At 36.5% G+C, this 20,237-nt stretch overlaps 1 protein-coding gene across 4 annotated transcripts in view; it reads right to left on the bottom strand.

Annotated features, from left to right (window-relative positions):
- RASGRP1 (RAS guanyl releasing protein 1) overlaps positions 1-20,237 on the bottom strand; it is a 45,691-nt gene that overhangs the window by 5,702 nt on the left and 19,752 nt on the right. For 2 of the 4 annotated variants that reach the window (XM_072865571.1, XM_072865572.1), the window contains exons 3-15: positions 18,887-18,992; positions 16,675-16,737; positions 15,094-15,225; positions 13,835-13,988; positions 10,442-10,615; positions 9,592-9,708; positions 7,565-7,840; positions 5,230-5,310; positions 4,505-4,609; positions 3,363-3,472; positions 2,538-2,682; positions 1,737-1,773; positions 982-1,128 (exon numbers count right to left, since the gene is read on the bottom strand). In XM_072865571.1, the coding sequence (XP_072721672.1) occupies positions 982-1,128; positions 1,737-1,773; positions 2,538-2,682; positions 3,363-3,472; positions 4,505-4,609; positions 5,230-5,310; positions 7,565-7,840; positions 9,592-9,708; positions 10,442-10,615; positions 13,835-13,988; positions 15,094-15,225; positions 16,675-16,737; positions 18,887-18,992 (1,647 nt within the window). The other 2 variants (XM_072865573.1, XM_072865574.1) reach the window with 2 other exon arrangements.

Here is a 20,237-nt window from a genome sequence, read left to right as displayed (position 1 = left end):
GTGGTTATTATGCAGTGCTGCAGCCATTGCAGGGGCAATGATAGAGGTGCACACGGTCAGTTATCAAGAGAAATTGGCTGCATTGTGCTCCATCTAAGTGCTAATAGGAAGCCTAAGATGAATGAATGCCTTATGAATCTTAAATACAACACAAGATTGATATCAAAGTGGCAAGAAGTAGATTTGAAGAACATTAGATACAGGCAAAGAGCAGGACAGAAATTTAAAGAAAGTGAGTATGGAGGCAGTTGGAACATCAAAATCAAGAGAAAAACAAAACAAAAGTAGCCTGAGGTCTTATTCAAGGACAACACCTCCTCCTTTGGAGGCCTACATGGTAATAGACAATAGGAAAAGTTTATACGGCTTGTTTGATATAAGGAGAAAAGAACAGAGAAGTGCAGATTTTTCATTTCTGATTAAATGAAAGATGGGCTGACGAAGAAGAGTTGTAGATTCAGCTACTGAAGCAGAAAAAATAAACACAATGAGCTTTGGGTTTTCCTAGCACACAGATATGTAAGTAAACTGACTTTATAAACTCCACACTGAAATCTGTCAGAATTGTAAGCAGTAGTTGCTTAATGTGACAACAGTGGTAAAAACTGGAGTGTACAAAGACCTGCTGGTCACAAGGTGACAGAGTTAAGGGAACCTGTCAGCTGTTCAGTTCATGGCATCTAGTTCTCATGAGAGTCTGGCAGAAGATTTACTCTATTTTTGTGGAATTTGTGCACCACACATTGTGTAGTGTGACAAGAGATTTCCCAGAAAGGGAGTCCTTACTTATTCAGACTGGAACTGGAATGGTGTTACTTGGTACAGGCTCACCTATGCCTGGTTCTAGTTTATATGTTGATAGAACACTGCAGTTAACTAAGAAAACCTAAAATGATGCTGTACAACTCAGCTTTAAAAGAAAAAGGAGCAAAGGAAAGATTATCGAGATCTTTCGATCTTTTCAGTGTGATCTTTTCTCACCATGGAATTGCTCTTTGGCTCCTACTGGGCAGAGGCTTGAAGCAAGAGCAGATGTTGGGCTGCTATCTGCAACTGAAGTTTTGGGTCTTCTCTTGCACTCTATCACAACCAGGTCTTTGCATTGCTTGTGACAGTTCATTCCACAGTCTGTAAACAAAACAAATTTTATGTGACTCAGTGGCTCTGTTGTAGCGTCTAAGATCAGCTCTCACACTGTGTTGCCTCCCCAGGAAGCAAGAAAGCATCTTTGGTGTTCTCTACATGCATTACCTGTAACAACATACATCTGGTAAACAGACCAATGGCATCGCTTGGCTATATAGGCCTAAAGCTTCTTTTCATTGCAAAAATACAAAATAGCAACATTCAGTCGTAACAGTGTTCTGACTATAGGAGTTGCAGAGAAAGCAGATACCTGTATGAGGAAGAAAACTCAGCAAAATACACGCTGTGAATGCGTTGCACAGTTTTCACAGAGTGTTGGCGTTTGCGCCCATTGGAACAGAAGGGTCTGGTCCCAAACCCTCTAGATTCAGTGATGTTTTGCAAAGGAGGAGAGCTATCAGTTATGAGTTCCTTCATCTTTGCATTTCTTCTGGACCATCTGTCATGCTATTCTTGAATCAGTCTTCTCCTCCCTGAGAGGTCAGATTAAATAGGTCCATAGACATAGCAATGGATCTCAGGATGATCAGGTTTTTTTGTCATTCACCATCAATTATAGATTAAAATTAACAAAGTATAAAGTATCTTACCTTTGCATCTGTATCCTTGTTTAATGACTCCCCATAGCTGAAATTCAAACAAACAGAAAGACTATGTGTTAATATATTTCTCTGCACGTTTGATACCTCCAGATATAAAAATCCACTAAAAGCTCCACTCACTTTTAAGATCTGAGCACCTGCAGAATACCTTGTTTTTCTGCCCTTTTCATGGTAAGGTCAAAATATGAACTATTTACCTCTTTAGCATAAGGTAAACAGAGTATTTTGTGTGCATTCCTCAATCACAAACAAAATAGCTTGAGCTAGTCTTAATGAATACATCAGCAGATCTGACAGGCCCCCAGAGAAGTTGTGGAGCTGGAGTAGATGGAGAATTCTATCTCAGCATCCTTGTTTGATCCCAGCTAAACTGGAGATTGGTAGGGCAGTCAGTTTTACTAAATCTTTCTGTGCTGTAGGCAGGGGACATGTCACGTCTGTATCAGGACATGAGTTCTAACAGCCCCATGGAGTGGAAGGTTCTGGATTTGGCAGTCTTGCCTGAGACTGTGTTTGGAAGGTTCTGGATTTGGAAGTCTTGCCTGAGGCTGTGTTTGGTGACACAACCAAACACCACGAGGTAGGAGCCCTGTTTAAACAGATAATAGTACTGCCAAGAGGGGTGTAAAGGGTACCTTAAATAGCTACACAGGCAGAAGCCTGGTGGTCTATATAGCTTCACTGGTGTTTTATATAGATTCATTTCTGTATATGACACAGGGTAATTATGAGATTAAAAAAGGCATTATTCCAAACAACGTTAACATAATTTACTAAAAAGTAGCTTACAAATCCAGCACAGTTGTCGCAGAAAGTAGGCCTCAAATAAGTGGTCTCTTGGAAGTTGTGAGCAAAGCCAAGTCCTAATTTGGAATAGATTGAGCTAGCCCTCATAAAGTAAGCTGTTATTTCATCCCTGCTAATCAAACCTTCCCTGAAAATAAACAAGAAAAGCTGTTTGTGAGATATAAATTTTATTAAAAACATAAAGAGAATTAAACATATCTTTCTTCACAATTTATAATGGCAATAGTTTCATGGGCCAAAAAACTACAATGCCTTTGGGATAACAACCTCAGTAATCTTGTCACCTGCTCTCAAAGTCTACAGAAGCTTATCTACACATTTAAAATGCAGCCTGTAAGGGTAAATGAAATATCTGCATATGTATTGCAACCTCAAAACTACTTCATAGAAAACCTCTGAATAATCACTATTGTATTTTGCCGTGCTTTAATATGCTAAGAAAAATGTTCTTAATTTAACCAAAATATACATTTGCCACTTCTCTTATTTTTGAGGGAGAGGTTCATCTTAGGAAAGTTCTTTAGTAGTATATACTGAATATCATTAAAAAAAAAAATTCTTTTTCTATTATCTATTCTTCCTCCTACATCAGCCTGGTTACTACTGCTGTAAGCTCATGAAGATGTCATTCACAACACATTTAGAAGATGCTTTTGTCAGTTATGTTTTCACTTCTATTTGTGGGTGAAGAGGATGATTTTACCATCCTAATGATAGAAATAAAATTTTAAAACAAAAACCCTCCCAAAACAGATGCTACAAAGTTGATAAGCAGAACTAGGTTAAAAGAGATTTGTATGTACTCACCAGTCCTTAGCCATTACACAAAATGAGAATGGAAAACTGGCGGCTATCTTTTCAAATTCTTCCTGGGAAATGTATCCATCCTGATCATGGTCATAATTTTTGAACACAGACTGTGCAAGATAATAGTAGAATAGTTTATAATGAGGATGGGCTGAATTACCACTTTAGAAAGTCTCCACAATATTTATGGATTTCCTCTCCCACTTTCTCCCCAGTATCCATTAAACAGTGCAACAGTCTAACTGCTTTTTTTGCTTGAGATTAAAGCAGCATTATGATTTCTTGATTGTAGCAAAATGTAGATAAGTCAACATAGGCTGGACTAAATGCTTCACTACACAATGACAGGTCTTTTTTAGTTTTGCTTTAAGATTATGTCCAGGCCTACATATACAACTTGTACTACTGCTCTCAATTAGTGCTCTCAGTGATGATCTCTGTAGCCAAATCAGTGTACCTGCCTAGCTTATTTCATCAGGTCAATGTTATGTGAAAAGTAGTTATATGACAGAATTGTCATGTAGACACCTATTTCCACTTGTGGAACGACATTACTGTTTGTCTCTGGCCCTAAGGCAAGGAGCACACCTAGGCCAAATTTAGAAATACATTCCAAAACAATGTGTATCAAAGGATACCTAGCAATATTAGCAGCATTTAGAAGGAAAAGAGATGAAGCGGGGATAGAAAGACAAACTCTTTACCTCTCTCTCTCCGTCAGTTTTGGAATCAATCACCTGACAGTTTCCAGTAAAGTGGGTGACTCAGAGAGAAAAAGCAATGGCTGCTAGTAACAAAGCCGTTCAGAGGCCCACTTTCAGACTCCACCAATAACATGATGTTGGAGTCCCTGGTAGAAATGGACTCCCCGGCTCCTTGGAAGAATGACTCTGGAAGTATACAAACCAGCATTCACACTCCCCGCTGGCTCCTTAGCTATTTAAGGAACTTCCTTCCATGCCTCACGGGCTGCTGCTGCTATTTACAGCTAGGCAGAAATACCTGTTTGTGAGGAGAGAAGTACTTACAAATTCAGCCAAGTTTTGAATGTGTCCAGTATTTTTTCCCTGCTTTGTATCTTCTCATACCTAGAGATTAAGGCTACGACTGATACGTAAGGTAAATGGGCCAACCATACTTACATCTACCATCCTCTGAACATGTTTGCTGATGGTTTTTGGATCAGGTTTTGGGGCTACTCCTGAGGCCCAGTCTGCAACTACTGGAGGTCTGGAAGGTGTCAAAGGCTAGAATAAATTGAATGGAACTTCTTTAGTACCACATGGAAAGATTTTCAGTATTACACTTCTTTCATTTGTGACAATGGACTATGTGATACAGGACAGCAGAAATGGCCTGTTGGACCCAACATCATACTTTTGATAATTACGTGGTACTTCAGGGGAAGCTCTTCCCTGAACTGTCCAAAACAGTGGTCTTTCCTTTAATTGTCATAGTTTACTGACAGCCCTGTAAATTCACCGTCTTTTCCATATTTATAAAACAGGAACAAAACTACAATATAACACTCATGGGTTTCATCATCTGAATCACATAAGAATTATTCATTTAAAAGAATCAGTATCAATTGCCAAGATTGAGCCTGATGTCATGTCTCTACACAAGTAACTTCATTTGTGTTTGTGTTCATATTATAAAACCTGATATGGTTTAAACTCTCCCACATATTTTAGCTTAGGCTTCATCATCAACCAAACAGTTCATGCTTTAACAGATTTTGCTCAGTCTATAAAGCTAAAATGTTTTCAGTTTAGCATAAAATAAAATAAAATGAATGCAAGGAATAAAAGTTACATTACTCATAAAAAAAAAAACCTTTGTGTTAAGAATCTGGAAAGACCCTTACGGCAGCTCGGTGACTGCGTGGCTCTCGTGCATATGAAAGCTCATAAATTTCATCTTCTGTGTAGTAAAGATCAAGGGACAGCTGAAAACAAACACAACATTAATTTAATCCCAAAACAGTCACTGCTACTTGATATACTTGTTCCTGGCATGCAGTAGTATTTTTTGGTGGACTAATTTTTAATTTAGGTTGCACCTAGAAAAAATGCACTTGAGCTGCACAGGTGTTCACAGTGATTTGAAATGGGTACATTTCTAAATTCCAGACTGTTATTGCCATTATCTGGAAATCTGTAACATTACACAGCTACAGTCATTAGCACAGCAAGTGACTGTAGGCATCATTAGCAGTCAGTTAATATGTAACCTGAAAAAAACCTGTTACCTCCATAATATTCAAGTGGTCTATCGTGCAGCTAAGCACAAAAGCACCATTCCAATGAAACTGTCCATCAACTACAATTCTCAGAAAACTCTTGTTTAAACATGCCATATTTATCCAATCCAGCTGTGGCCATGTTGAACTAAGAAGTATATGATGAGGAGAAAAGATGGACTTGCCTATATTTAGTGAGAACCTTTAGCTGTCAACAGCAGTTACGTAAAGCAATAAACATCACACCTGGGTAAATAAAGGAATTTGAAAAAATTATCAAACTTATACCTTTGCTTTTGCATGTGTCCTGGAAAATAGTATAACAAATGTTTTCTTGACTGGAAGCAAATTTCAAGCAAAGACTGAAGACTGGTAACATGACACTTTTTGAATATTTACATGAAAATATTCACATTAGACATGACTGAATAGAAAAGCCACACGTAAATACGTTACAAGCCTCAATCTATGGCAAGTCCAAAGAAAATATAAACTTGTTACAGAGAGTCAAGATTGCGACAGTCATATGTATATAAACTAAGAAACCAAAATATGCTATTTTATCCAATGAATAACCTCACTCAAATTGCAGATATGCAATAACTTTCTTGTGAACAACTGCAAGAATTACTGTTGTAGTCATAATAGTGAATAATTTTAGATTCTTGGGGAAATCTTAAAGTAGTTTCTGACACTCAAAAAACAAAAGTCCAAATGTTACAATACTTCTATGAATTATTGACATGTATGTAATTACTAATACCTCTTCAAACTGATTTGCCTGCTAATGGGAAAGCATATGACTAAAGGAAACAGAAGAAGGAGAAAGACTGTTGGAAAAATCAGGGAACAAACAGGAAAATTATGTGCCCTGGAATATTAGCAGATTAGAAGCTCCTGCTTTGAAATGAAGTATTTCTTTTAATTTATGTCCTGTCATATATAGCTGCATGAAATTGTGGTCAAAGTTCTACATATTTGTAATAGCCATTTTTATAAAACATTATTTTTTTTTAAAAAGGGGGCAACTTAACAATAATTTGAGAAAAACATTTACTACATTTAGCAGGAAGAAATTCACCACTTTATGTAGCTCTGTTTCAGGCCCTGAGCACATGTGCTTAATTTCACACACAAGTGCCCCCAGAGAGAACAAATAACCACAAGCATATAAGCATTTTTATCTATTAACTTTTTGCTGAAACAGGGCTTGTAACCAGAAAGTGGAAGCAGCCTATCTAGTTTTTCCAAGCTGAGGTACTTGTTAAGGCCAAATAAAACTGTGAAACAAGAAAGGTAGATTTACTATTTTAAGAAAAGGTAGTATTTTAACTTACGAGGAGAAGCTAAAACTATTGTTGTGACGTATGTCCTAGGTAGTATCAATTTTGTTAGTAACATGGCACTGACTAGATATGACTGGAAGAGTAATGCAACAACTATATTTGACTAACATTTATGTCAGGTTTTTTTAGTACCAAAAGAAACTTGGCTAGAAATGTGGTATGTTTAACCCTACACATCTTGAGGGACTGAACTTTTATGTGAAAGTTGGTGTGTTCAACACAAGCTTTGTATGCAAACTTCTGCCTCCAAGGTGCATCTAAGGAAGCTTTCTACCTTTCTCCCTATTTAGGCTTAATCAGCAGAGGATTCAGAGCGTTTCCTTAGTGGAAATACAGAGAGAATGGATACTACTGTAGTGAACCAGAAATAAACATTTCGTTCCCTTATAGAAATAACAGGAAGCATACTGCTGAACTGGCACCTCTACCCTTGCTGCCAGATAAATCAGTACCACTAACTTTTTCTGTTCTTCTATTATTATACATTTCCTTAAGGAAAAACAAATCTTACAATATTATGTATTTATAATTAATGGAATTCTCTACTTAGTTGTTTGAGAGGTATATGAAATTATTTTTAAAATGGAGGTGTTTATCTCATCTAACAGACTTACTGTAAGCAAATGAACAAGGTCCATATTAGCCTCCAGGGGAAGTGGCATTTCCTGGAGTTGTATCAGCTCATTTATGTGGTTATACAGAGAGTATAGTTTGTATATGTTAATTTTTTTGTCCTCTAAGTAGTCTGGCATGCCCTCATAAAGTGATATCAAGTCTTTCAGGTGGACCCCAAGGATTGGGATCTTAAAGTTACTGCACTCGTTATAGGCACGTCGGTAATTGTCATAATTTCTGTAAGATGAAAGCAGTTCTGTCATTTCATTAAACACCTAAAAATAAAAAGAAAACAAAAATCAAAATTGGTTACTGTTTTTGGTCTGGTCATACAGCACAAGAATTTCCCATATTATTGTTAAGGGCTTTACTCACAATGACTCTTGAAATGGATTTTAAAACTTTAGGCTTCAAATGAAATCTATTCACCTCACCGAATTTAACTATCTATAATATGTAATTATAGATAGTTAATCTATAGCCTAATCTATAATGCTGGTCTTCCTACATTCCTTATTTAGTCAATGAAAAGAAATAGGATCCTCTCAAATCAAGAGGATGTGTATGCAGTTAATGCGTAAGCACAGCACAAGCTCTCTGACCTTCATAAAAGGAACCATCTTCACCTTGAAATGTGGAATGCACTTCTCTGGCTTCCAGGTCACCAGCTGGAATTGGAAAGTCCTGGCAGAGAAACCCTATGCTACGGTCCCATCACAGTACGACCAGAACTCCTACTACAGTTCAAGGTGGCACATCTGTGCTTTTAAGAAAACTTTTTTTCCATGGAAATGAAGAAGAAACAATATATTGGACTTGTTGTAAAGGCCAAATGAATCTTAAGTCTAGCAGTATAAATATTTCCCTTGTTTAAAACTATACAGGTACAAAGCTGACTCTTAACATTATAAAATCAATGGCCCAATGTTTTCTTGTGGAAGTTCCTGTCTAACCCCTTGATTTTTAACCTTCACAAATTGTTCATTATAGTTAAACTTTAAAGTATGTTCTCAAGTCACTAATTACCAGCCTTTATCTACCTGCTTTCTATTAGCACTTGTATACAATTTCTTGATGCAAACAGTTATTCAAATGATGGACACATATGCAGTCCACTCCTCATAATGACAAAATTTGTAAAACAACAGGCTTCTAAAATAAGATTGCTAACTGGTTTTATAGATCCTGGGAGCTGCAACCATTATCAGCAGGAGGTCATACTTCTGGTCTATACTCCAGGTATGCACTGCTCATTCAAGCTGTTTAAATATACTGTGATCAAAACAAGTTCATTAGATACCTATATGAAATCTTTCAGGCCCCAAACAAGATAAAATAATAAAGCATATTAGTCTCTTCAGAAGAAGTCATTTAAGAAGCCATTTCATTGCTAACAAATAGGCTTTCCTTCACAGTTTTAGTAGCCAGAATCTCAGCAAAAAATATCTCCATCTGTATTTCACAAGAATTTAATTGGAGATTACAACTAATTCCCTACATTCCACTGCATTATAATGTGTGTGTATAAGTTTGTTCAAGTCTGAACCAGATAAAATCTGTCACAGGGAAAGATCAGATGAACAAAACCAGTCCTTTCAGTTTGAAACTCAAAGTGCAGAGGTCTGTGCTAGCATTTCATAGACTCAGGATGGTCAGTGTTGCTATGGATGACAATAGTTTTGTTCTCAAATGTTCTAGGATCCAATTCTCTGCTTTCGTGTTTGAATGCAATTCTGTACTACTGCATATAAATGAAAATGCAGCTTGTCATATCTGAGTATTAAAAGAGAAACTTTGGAGAAGCTATACAAATCTTGAAGAAAGGTGGGGTTGGAAGTGTAGGAGTAACTGGTGGTGTAGAGATGAAATGACAAAGAAAAACCCTCCAGAACCAAAAGAAGTCTTCCTTTTTCTTTTTTTCTGTCTTTCTCTCCTTACCTAATGAAGTAAGGTTGGTTTTTGTGTGTACAATGACAAAAAAGTTAAAAGTTATCTTATTTGTAAAACTTAGAGGAGCAATACCAACCTTAATTACATCATGAGGAACACATGAGCTTGTTTCCTTGAGTCTGGAAATGGAACTGTGACAGAGACCTCCTATCACTGCCATTAATGTATTGAAATTCTGCAGCTGGTGGAGCTTCTGTGTTGACATACAAACAATCAGTATTTATTATTTAAAGGTTCAAGTTGTTCAATACACACATCCAAATTCTACATCTCCTCTATTGTCTTCCTCTAAAGTCTTGCAAGTTTTGTGCCACTATCCATTTGACTTCATTCATTTTGGTAATGAGTTGTGATTTTACTGGGTGTAACATGTATTTGTTCTACTGTTATTAAATCAGATATTAATTCTGCAGATACAGTAAGTCTTCAGAGTACTTCCTCAATACTTCTCCCTCTTCCCACAGTATACCACAATTAGGAAACACTGCCTATTATCATGGTTATGACTGCAGTTGAATAAGCATGCAAAGAATACTGGTAGGACCATAGCTCACTTCTATCCAGTAAGGCATATCTGGTAGAAATGCTTCCACTTACGGCCAAAGGAACGATAGCAGTTCATGCTTTGGAAAGGCAGGCAGTCACAGCTTGGAGTCTCACCAGCTGATTCAAAAGCAAGTCTAGTTTTTCAGTGAAAACAGTTTCTTCAGAATGCATATGTGAAAGTCATGGTGCCATGACACTGTAATATCTGAATACTTGGTATGAAACCGCAGCATACACAAATATGCATGCTGTATGTATGAACCAGAAGACCAGTGCCAATGCTTCCAGCTGACCCTACAGTGGTAGTGTGGGAAGAGCAACTAAAGGGCTGTATCAGAGAAAGACAAAATAAACACCACACATGTCAAAATTTAACTGACCTGTGCAACATGAATGAACTTGATGAATACTTCAGCCCGAAGCTGTGGTGTTGGTCTGCTAAGAACCATTAGCTGCACCCACTGAGAGATACCATTGCAAAGAGCAATTGATCTTTCCATTGTTGGATTCTCCTTCACACAACTATTCACAATGTAGTTCTGATAATCTGAGAACTTAAAAAAAAAAAAAGTGTAAATGAAAACTCATCTACAGTTTCATATACTTCATGATCTGTGTGCAGATACAGGTCTGCTTTTCAAATGAAATATACAAGATATATTTTACAGCTTAAATATCCATAAGACTGAAATCTCTCCTTGTCAAAGCTTTGTTCAGTTCAAAGCAAAAGGCTTTAGCTAACTGAATTAACTGAAAGCATCTTTTCACCATAATTTGTATTACATCATTTGCATCATGTATATCTCAGGAGCCTTGGCTCTTATAAACCCTAGGATGAGTAGAATTGGGGCTTTCCTCCCAGCCTCAGTGGCTCCATAGATTCATTGAATCTAGGCTTCTACAGGGAAAGTTAAATTGAATTTAAAGTGTAATCTAGTAACTCAGTGATAGTCTAAGGAAGATTAAGGAAGTTAAGCATTCCATTCATGTAGCTAGGGCACACTTCTGAATTAAGCTACACTAATACAAAAAGCAAGTTCAATGAGATTAATATAAAACTGAGATAAAACCATTAAGAATGAGGGCTACAGATTCCTTAATATTTTTAATACAGCTTGTGAGATTCTCTTCTTTAACCAAAGCAATCTAAAATCATTCAGTAGACACCTGTATGTGACAAATAGATTTTTTTAAGCCATTCTTCCCATTAAGATCAAAGAGAAGCAATTGTTTGTTTTTGTTGATGCAATATTTATCCATTCTCTTGATTTATCCATTAACAAGAATACACAAGAATTTGAATCATCAGAAAATGTGACACAGGATTTACACATCCAGTCTTTACTATGACCACTAATACTAACATCTTACCAAAACCATCCATAGCTGTAATACACACATATTCCTTTCTTAAGGCCACAGGAATATGCTGAATGGCATTGATCCTTAAGAAAAGGCCATAAATTGTCAGGCTGCTGCTTGTTTCTTGCTCTCCCTCTTGCACTTTCTCTTCACTTTTTAACTTTTTTCCATCCATTTAATAAGAACTATTAACACTTTAAAAAGCAGATATGACAGCAGACATCTCTGGATTTGTCCTCTTATTAAATTACAAATGGAAGAAACATTAACAGTAATAAGTAGAGCTGTCTCTGAGATTACATAGTACGTACTTACAATTATTGTTTGAATTTTGAACCCCAGCCAGATTTGGCTAGATGTTGAAATTTAAGCAACTACTCTATACAGATAGATAATTTTTCAATTTCTGACTACATAATTATGGACTTCATAACAGTTTCAGTACAATTATGAATCAGTTTGATTAGTTTATATTTTGTTCTCAGCAGCTCTCTCCTTCAGAAAATATTTTTTTTTTAACGCTGAACAAATTTATATCTAACATGCTACTTAAAGTTTCAAAATAATTTTTGTGCACAAATTTATTAACGAGGTCAGCTGTAACAAGACTGTTAGTGGCAGATACGGTAAAGAAGTCCAGGTACTTAAATAATACAAGAGTCTGGTATTGCAATGACTAACTTATGAGCCTCAACAGGAAAGCAGAATCCAGATTCTTACAAAAGAGTGTAGCCTCTCTGTATTTTATAACTATAAATTAAAATGGTTTCCAAACACCAGCATACCTGCAGTCATTACTCTGTGAACACCACTCCCTGCATTTTTCTTTGCTGCAAGATGCATGGTGTCTCATGGAAGATTTTGCTGTGTGCTGTATACGTTCAAGGGATCAAGTATTCCTTTCTGACTTTCAAATAACCGAACCTATGAATAGTTATTCCAGTGACTGATAACACAGCAGGTCATTTGCAGCCTTTCTCCAAGTATATGCTGCTACGTTAGAATAACAAAAGGATTCTGTGGCTTAGCATATCATGAACACATTCTGCAAAGAGTTAATGAATATAGCTATTTATTAATTACACATTAGTTTCTGATCTGAGGTTTCGGTAAACTCAATTTATACCAAAACATATGCAGGGACCCCGCATATAAAATGTATACAAGTATGTAATCATTGGAACTCTATGACACATCTGACACTCTGACTGCAATCATACTTGTTATGCTCATTAATCACTAATTACTTTATGTCTGCACAGAGCTTGAAAATCTTAAGACTTATATAAGCTTTGCATATTATTACTGCCTACAGGCAGCAATCTGTGCATGACTTTGGTTCTATAGCTTTTTGAATTTAACACAAAACATGAAGAGTCATGGACTGTCAGCTCAAAATAAAGTACACTAACACGTGACTGTGAAATCTTCCACAATCTATTGAGAGCCCCTTTCCTGGCAAGACTTCATCTTCAAATTGTAATGTTTAAAAAAAACCCCACTAAATAACCAAAACAAACAAAAACCCCTTAAAAACCCACTTTGCTTTCACTGTTATCATCACACTGACTTTGCAACCATCTTAGATTTTGGTCTCTAACATTCACTTTTCTTTTGCATGTGTGAACTGTATCAGGTCTGAATAGAAGTAATGTAGCATACAAGGATGCAAGTGAAGCCAAGATGCATAGGGAAGTTAGCATCTTATCAGCTACCAACATAGCTGAGAAAACAAATCAAATGAAAGAAAACATAAATGAGATAAATTCTTAAGAACTGTTTGTGTACTTGAAAGCTTGCCTAATAAAATATTTTAAACCCCCCTTACATTTAAAAATGGCATTTTCTCAAGTGCTTTCTTATCCCTAGTCTTTATTTTGTTATGCACAAATCAAAAATGGCAAGCAGAGTCCAGTGGACAACCTTCTATACAGACAGTCCATTAGTCACTGCACAAGAATGCTGCACTGCTTCCTACAGCCACAGGAGGTTAGCATTCTAGGAGAATATTCCAAGTTTCCTTCATCCCCTGAAAGCCTGATTACTGATTTGAGTCAAAGGAGGCTGCTTGTTCCTGTGCCCAATGACACCATTTGTTCTAACAAAAAGTGATTATTTGGAAGAAGATCAAATGCTTTACTCCTCTTCCTTCCAACTGACCTTGCCCCGACTCTGTTCCACAGTTGCTTAAAAGGTTCACTCTCCCTCTCTCAAATTACTGCAGCAAAAGGGTATGTACTCCGAATAAGTACCACTGGCCACCTTCAACACTAGTAAAACAAAAAGAGTCTGGATACAGACTCAGCTTGTCCAACAGCTTGCATTGCAGGGTTAATCTTGTTATACTAGCCCCTCTCCCATCTTTTCTACATCCTTCCCATCTTTGTTTAAAATAAATAAAAATCACTTACTGATATTCTTCTGAAAGACTTAAATTCAAGATAGGTAAGGTGGTCTGACAGCTCCTCTGGCTCAAGGTGATCAAAAAGAAGCGAGACTTTCCGTTTCTTACTGGTGTTGGCCTTTACACGCTGTGTCAGCTTTCTAGACCAATCCCTAGAATTTCTTTTAGACAAATTTTAAAACAGAATTACCCTGAGTTATTTTCTGAAGAGCAAACTTTTCCTCTCTCCCTAATACAAAAATAACATTGTTTTCATGCCTTACTGCAATAAAAAGTGAATTATTTGAATTTCTAAACAGCAAGCTCCTTTCACGCATTAGAGATTGTATGACAAAGCATTATTGTTAGTCTTTAAGTATTATATTGATGTAGCACGTAAGTACAATACAATTATATTACTAAACAGCATGAGATTATATATTGCACTTCCAGAATTGCTGTCTGTAACTTTGTCTTCATTGAACATATCCAGTGCTCCTCCATTTAATAATTCTTACAGATTTCCTTGACCAGCCTCTGAGTATGAACTGTCCCTCTATGCTATTCGCCCATGGAGTAATGAAATTTAATTGGATTTGAAAAACTAAATACCCTCTTTCACAACCAGACATAAAATGTATGCCAAATTCTGCTCTGCTTTTGCCTGTGTATTTGCAACCAAAGTACGAATTGACACTGTTATACAGTTCCACAGAACTATCTTACTCCCATATAACAAGGAAAGTTCTCTTCCCAAGAACTATGTGATGTATAGCTGTAGGATTTATTCTTGACAGGGCAAGTAATTTTATAGCTAAAAATCACATAAAGTAGTATCAAGAGTTTGACAATGTAATAAACTGTATCTTCTCACCCTTGGTGTTAAAAATACAAACACAATTTTTTTTACCTCATCTGTTACCCAATCAAAATGTATCCTCCTTTCTCATTGACTTCAAGTGATCTTTCAAAATCATTAGTCCTCTACAAATTTTCTAAGTTCCCTGGATAGAGTAAAATTTATCTAGCGTAGAGCATCAGCACGAAGTCTACACAGCAGTTAAACTCAACCTAAGCCATTCTTAAAAGGCATTCTGTTCCTCTACGTAATATATATTTCATCTATAATGATGTATAAACTCTTCTAAGGATAGATAACTTATGACTTATTAAAATTAACCCACTATAGGACCATTAACATGCTATACTGGAGAGACGTTATATTTGCATAAAGGAAATTCAGAGCAAAAGTTTGTTTTCCAAGCATATTGAAACTTTGGCACTCACATTTGAGTTGTGTCAATTAGATGACAGTGTAACTCCTCACCATTAGCTTTAACCAGTTCTTGAAATTCCTCCATAGTTGTGGATAGTTTGGAGTCCATTTTGAACATAACCCAGAACTCTGTAATCCAATACCTATTGCACATTGAAAATACAGAAACACAAAAATAAAGGTTTTGCTCTAACATCAGTAGGGCTGAAGTTTGGATTGTATTGTAGTTGTATTTCTTCTTGACCAACTTCAGGGGATAAATCTTGCTTTTAGATGCTTTTGCTAGGCTACCTCGATTTACCAAAAATCAAAATTTCAAGATTAAAAATGAATTAGAAACTACCTGGCATAATGCTGTATAGAACTATACTACATATATGTTTGCAATCAATTCAATATCAAAATTTCTAGTTTCACATTAAATCTAGATAATATGCATGCTGATTTTTTCTTCATGAACTTCTAGATAATTTTATATATTCCTTTAAAACTTGAAATTATTTGGTCTGGACATCAAAAAAAGCACTATGCTAGTCAGAATTTTATCTATTAACTGAAGAAAACTTTATTAATTAAATATATTTAATAGTTTACAGTGATTCAGTCTCACATGCACAAAATATTTTCAGAAAATGACATTTTCCTATGTTGGGCATGCAAATTGTTTCAGTCATACATTTTATATTTCAGTTCCTATATGTGACTTGTCACCCATTGTGGTGGGTTGACCCTGGCCATCAACTAAGTACCCACCCAGGTGCTCGCTCACTCCTCCCCACCCACCCACAGCAGAACAGAGGACAGAATAGGCAGGGAAAAAGTGAGAAAAATGTGTGGGTCAAGATAAAGACAGTTTAATAACTGAACGAAAGAAAAAAGCCAACCAGCCAAACAAGTGCTGCAAAGGCAATCATTCACCATCTCCTACAAGATGCCCAGCCAGCATCTGAGCAACAGCTACTTTGGAATTACTACCCCCCAGATTTTTATTGCTGAGCATTATGCTGTATGGCATGGAACACCCCTTTGGTCAATTCAGGTTACCTGTCCCAGCTGTGTCCCCTCCCAGCCTCCTGCTCACACCCAGCCTACTCTCTGGGGGCTAGAGTGAGAAACAGAAAGTCTTGACACTGTGCAATCACTGTTCAGCAATAGCTAAAACTTTGGTGCATTTTAGTCACAAATGCAAAGCACAGCATCATATGGGCTGCTGTGAAGAAAGTTAACTCCATCCCAGCCAGACCCATTACACACATGCATGTAAAAATCTGTGCTTGTTGGAAAAATGGAAATGCACATTCTTAGGGATGCATGTATGTATGAATTTGCCTAGAAGCTTCACTGATGTTTAAGACACAGATTCATACAGACTCAGTTCAAAACTGTGACCCAATAATTCATGCACTGACTTCAACGGATCTGCACAAAGCCGCTTGGGCCTTTTTGTGTAAAGCTGCTGAAGTGAACCTTGAAAAGCTGAAGCAGTATAGCTGTTTCTCTTTTTAATATCAGCTTAAGATATGCAAAAGCATTCTTATGTATGGCACATGGGTAGCTGCAGACTAATAGCTACCAAGCAAGAATATTCTTACCTCACAAAATAGCATATCTTTACACACAGCATGGAAGATTTACTTTCTAAAGCATTAAGATAGGTAGAAAACTGTTAAGGAAAACCACATCCATTCACATATGCTATGAAATGAACATGCTTGATACTTCCCTACCTGTAAGCAATAGGAATCATTCTACTGATGGCATATAATATCAGATTAGTTTTTTACTGGGTTTTACACAAGTGTATACAAAGCATATCCCAAGATCGTTAGCAAAAGTTTATCGTAAATTTGACTACTATGAGTAATACTGATGTAGCTGCCCAAGTACTGAGTAGCGTTAAGTAGTGAAATGATTCTGGTTTCTACATGTCTTTGTAACATGCCTCACAATTTCTAATAAAACTCATGCACTTGCACATCTCACTAAAATGTGAAACAGTAATACCAGATTTATCAATTAGTGTTTTTATGAAGAAATCCTTTTCAGTTAATTATGATTCACTGGAGCTTTGCCAAAAAAGATGCTATTTTCTTTTAAACATAACCAGTTGTATACAATGGTAGAGAAAAATGTGAAATGCCTCACCTTTCTAACTATGCAACAGTTCTCATTTGACTTGCTGTGATAACTGGAAAGAAACACCCATATTTTTAGTCTAGTAGCTCTATAAAACATGTTTTGATATTGTAGCCAATGTCTTTTGAAGGCATGGAAAATCCATTTGGAAAATGTATTATGCATATCTTGATTCTTCTGCTGTAGATTACACACATATTTTCAGTTCTACAAAACATAATTTAATGAAAATACCTTGTGGATCCTCCCACAATCTGACTGAAATTAACTGCAGCCTAAATCTACCACAAGTGCGGGGACATACCATCCACAATTTAAGCACCCATATTAAGTGCTTAAATTAGGCTGACTATAGAGCTAGTGAGGTCTGAATAAGTTCCCAAATATTTTGAAGGGCCCCTAACTGAAGGTCTGAAGTTAGATGGCTTACAAATCATCCATAACCACCTAAAATCACTCATGTAATTTAGGGGATGGAAAATGGTGAAACTGGGACATTTGCAAGGTTTTTCAAAATACAAGAACCCAGACTATCTGATCCATTCAAAAGTCTTTACCTTTCAATGTGTTTACAGGGAGCTATACACAGAGTCAAAAACCAAGCCTGCAAAATATGGAAGTCTGATAAAAGTTTGAATCTCTTCTCTGACTGTAGAAAAAGTTACTTCTCAGAAACATGCAAGCAATTACTTTCTTCCATTTTCAAAAAGCACGTGAGCCTAAGTTAAATGCAACACTACACCACGGTTGTAGCTTGGCACACTTGATCTAACACTCGTGGTTAGAGAAGCAGCAGGACAGTCAGAATCTAACACTACAGTAAAGCTCTGTAGTGAATGATGCTGCTTTCAAAAGACAGTAAGATACAGAGTTTAGGGGAAGAAAAGATTATCTAAATTAAATTGTACCAAAACTGGCTGGAGATTCTTAGCACATCAGGTCTGCTTCCGGTATTGTGCTCATCTAATTAGGAGTAAACATTCTGTAAAGAAGTCAGGCAATATATTCCACAATTAAAAATTCCTAAAAAAGACTAGAATTGCCAATATGATCTAGTAGCTTCATTGTGAAAAATCTAATGAGCCAGAAAGACACATGTATGAGTCCAGGCAATCACCTCAAAATGGGAACAAATAGGAAGGAAAAGCTTATGATTTATTTCAGTGCACTATAATTTTGAGTATGTTAATGAGAAATAATATTTGTTGAAAATTTTCATCTCCAGATGATACAATCAGAATATTTTCAAAAATTACACTTTTGTTCTTTGCTTTTCTACTTGTATGGAGGACAGAAGGAAAGAGAGAAAGAGATCTGAAACTTAGGCCCAGGTTCTCAGTACCTATCTGAGGTGCCTGCGTTAATCTAACACCCGCTAGATATTCCCCCCACAGCCATTGGAGGATGATTTATCCTACTTAAAATCTGAATTGGAGTTTCATCTTTTTCTCTGTGGATGATAAGCTAAACCAAACAGATGAACAAAAAACCCCAACCCTAAACCAAACAAAAACACACTATACAAACAAAAACTGTAAAGAACAGGTATATTGTTTAATTAGTGGAACAGTAATACACCCATAGATTAAATATCCTCTACTTACCCATTTCAGAGTTGTCAAGTTATCTAACATTACCTTAACAGCAGGTGAATATTACAAAGGATATAGCTCAATGAGTTTCTGGAGCATGTCTGCAGAGGAGATGATAAACTGATGCATGGCCAGAATTATCTTTAGCAGCTGGTTGTTTTGATATGCATTTCCTTCTAAATCTGAAAAAAAAAGAGTTTGCATATTGAAATCTTCGTATACCTTGATAAACAACTTGCAAGAGGCTTTTTCAGAATACTAATTTCAATCGGACCTGTTCACCTATGGTATTTCAAAGATAGCAGTAACTTAGTAACTTAGGAAGCACATCATTTTTCTGATGAGAGCTATATAACAACAACTATATTTCACTACCACAATTTAGAAGACCCTTACCCCCCCCCCCCCCCCAAAAAAAAAAAGGCAAGAAAAAAAGCAGCTGTGTCTCAAAAGCACTCAAAATATCCAGATAATTATACATAATGATCTCAGCCCAGCAATACACTTAAATGCTTCGCTTTAGGCAGATGAGTATAACCTTTGAAACAAAGTAATGAATCATGGAGCAAAAAAATTCAGTTACTGATCCATACCAGTCAGTCAGTGGCATGACTGAACTTATCAAATAGAATGGCGATATTCTTAAGTGTTTGTGAGGCTTGTTTCACAGCTGACATGCATAACACTGAAGTACATGCACAAGTTAGGATCTATACCTAGATGTGTATGGAACAAGATATAATATATGCAGAAGCCCAGATGTTAACCTATGCATACTCCCAGTAGTGGGGGTCCTAACACATTTCCTTCAACTATGCATTACAAGGATTTCACGTGAAGAAGGTTTTTAGACTACAGCTATCTTATGGGTCTTGTGGGGTTTTCTTTCCATATTCAGAAAAGATCAAGGACATCAAATGTAGCAGAACATTTTAAAAAGTTTCCATTTCTGTAGCAAACACACTAGTGAAAGTGTTTGTAAATATTAACAGATGACAGTTTTGCTACAGCCGGCCATGAGAACCTAAGTAGCTTGAACTGGAATTAGACCAGTTCAATTTCAAACACAAAGGAAAATTTACTTTTTTGAATAATTTTAAATACATTGTCCTCTATGAGGATAAATGTAGTTATCACTTAAAATAGCAAGAACAGGAACAATATACAGAAACAATGCACAATAAGGCAAAATGGAAGAGGCAGGTGAAACAGCAGATTTGCAGCATATGAAATGGCATCTATTACTAGAGAGGGAAAAAACCCATTTTTAAATTGCACAACACCAAAAAGGAACATTAAACTTAGCCCACTTGCAAAACAATATAATCCACGTTAGTTGTTGAGCAAGAGTTTCCATGCCCTTCTACAGGAAGGTACTAAACACAAAGAGAGAACCCCAGAGCCCAGGCCTTTCCTTTTGAGCAATA

Source organism: Ciconia boyciana, chromosome 6 (genome assembly GCF_034638445.1).
Source record: "Ciconia boyciana chromosome 6, ASM3463844v1, whole genome shotgun sequence".
Lineage (NCBI taxonomy): Eukaryota > Metazoa > Chordata > Aves > Ciconiiformes > Ciconiidae > Ciconia > Ciconia boyciana.
This window is presented reverse-complemented; position numbering and strand designations above follow the sequence as displayed.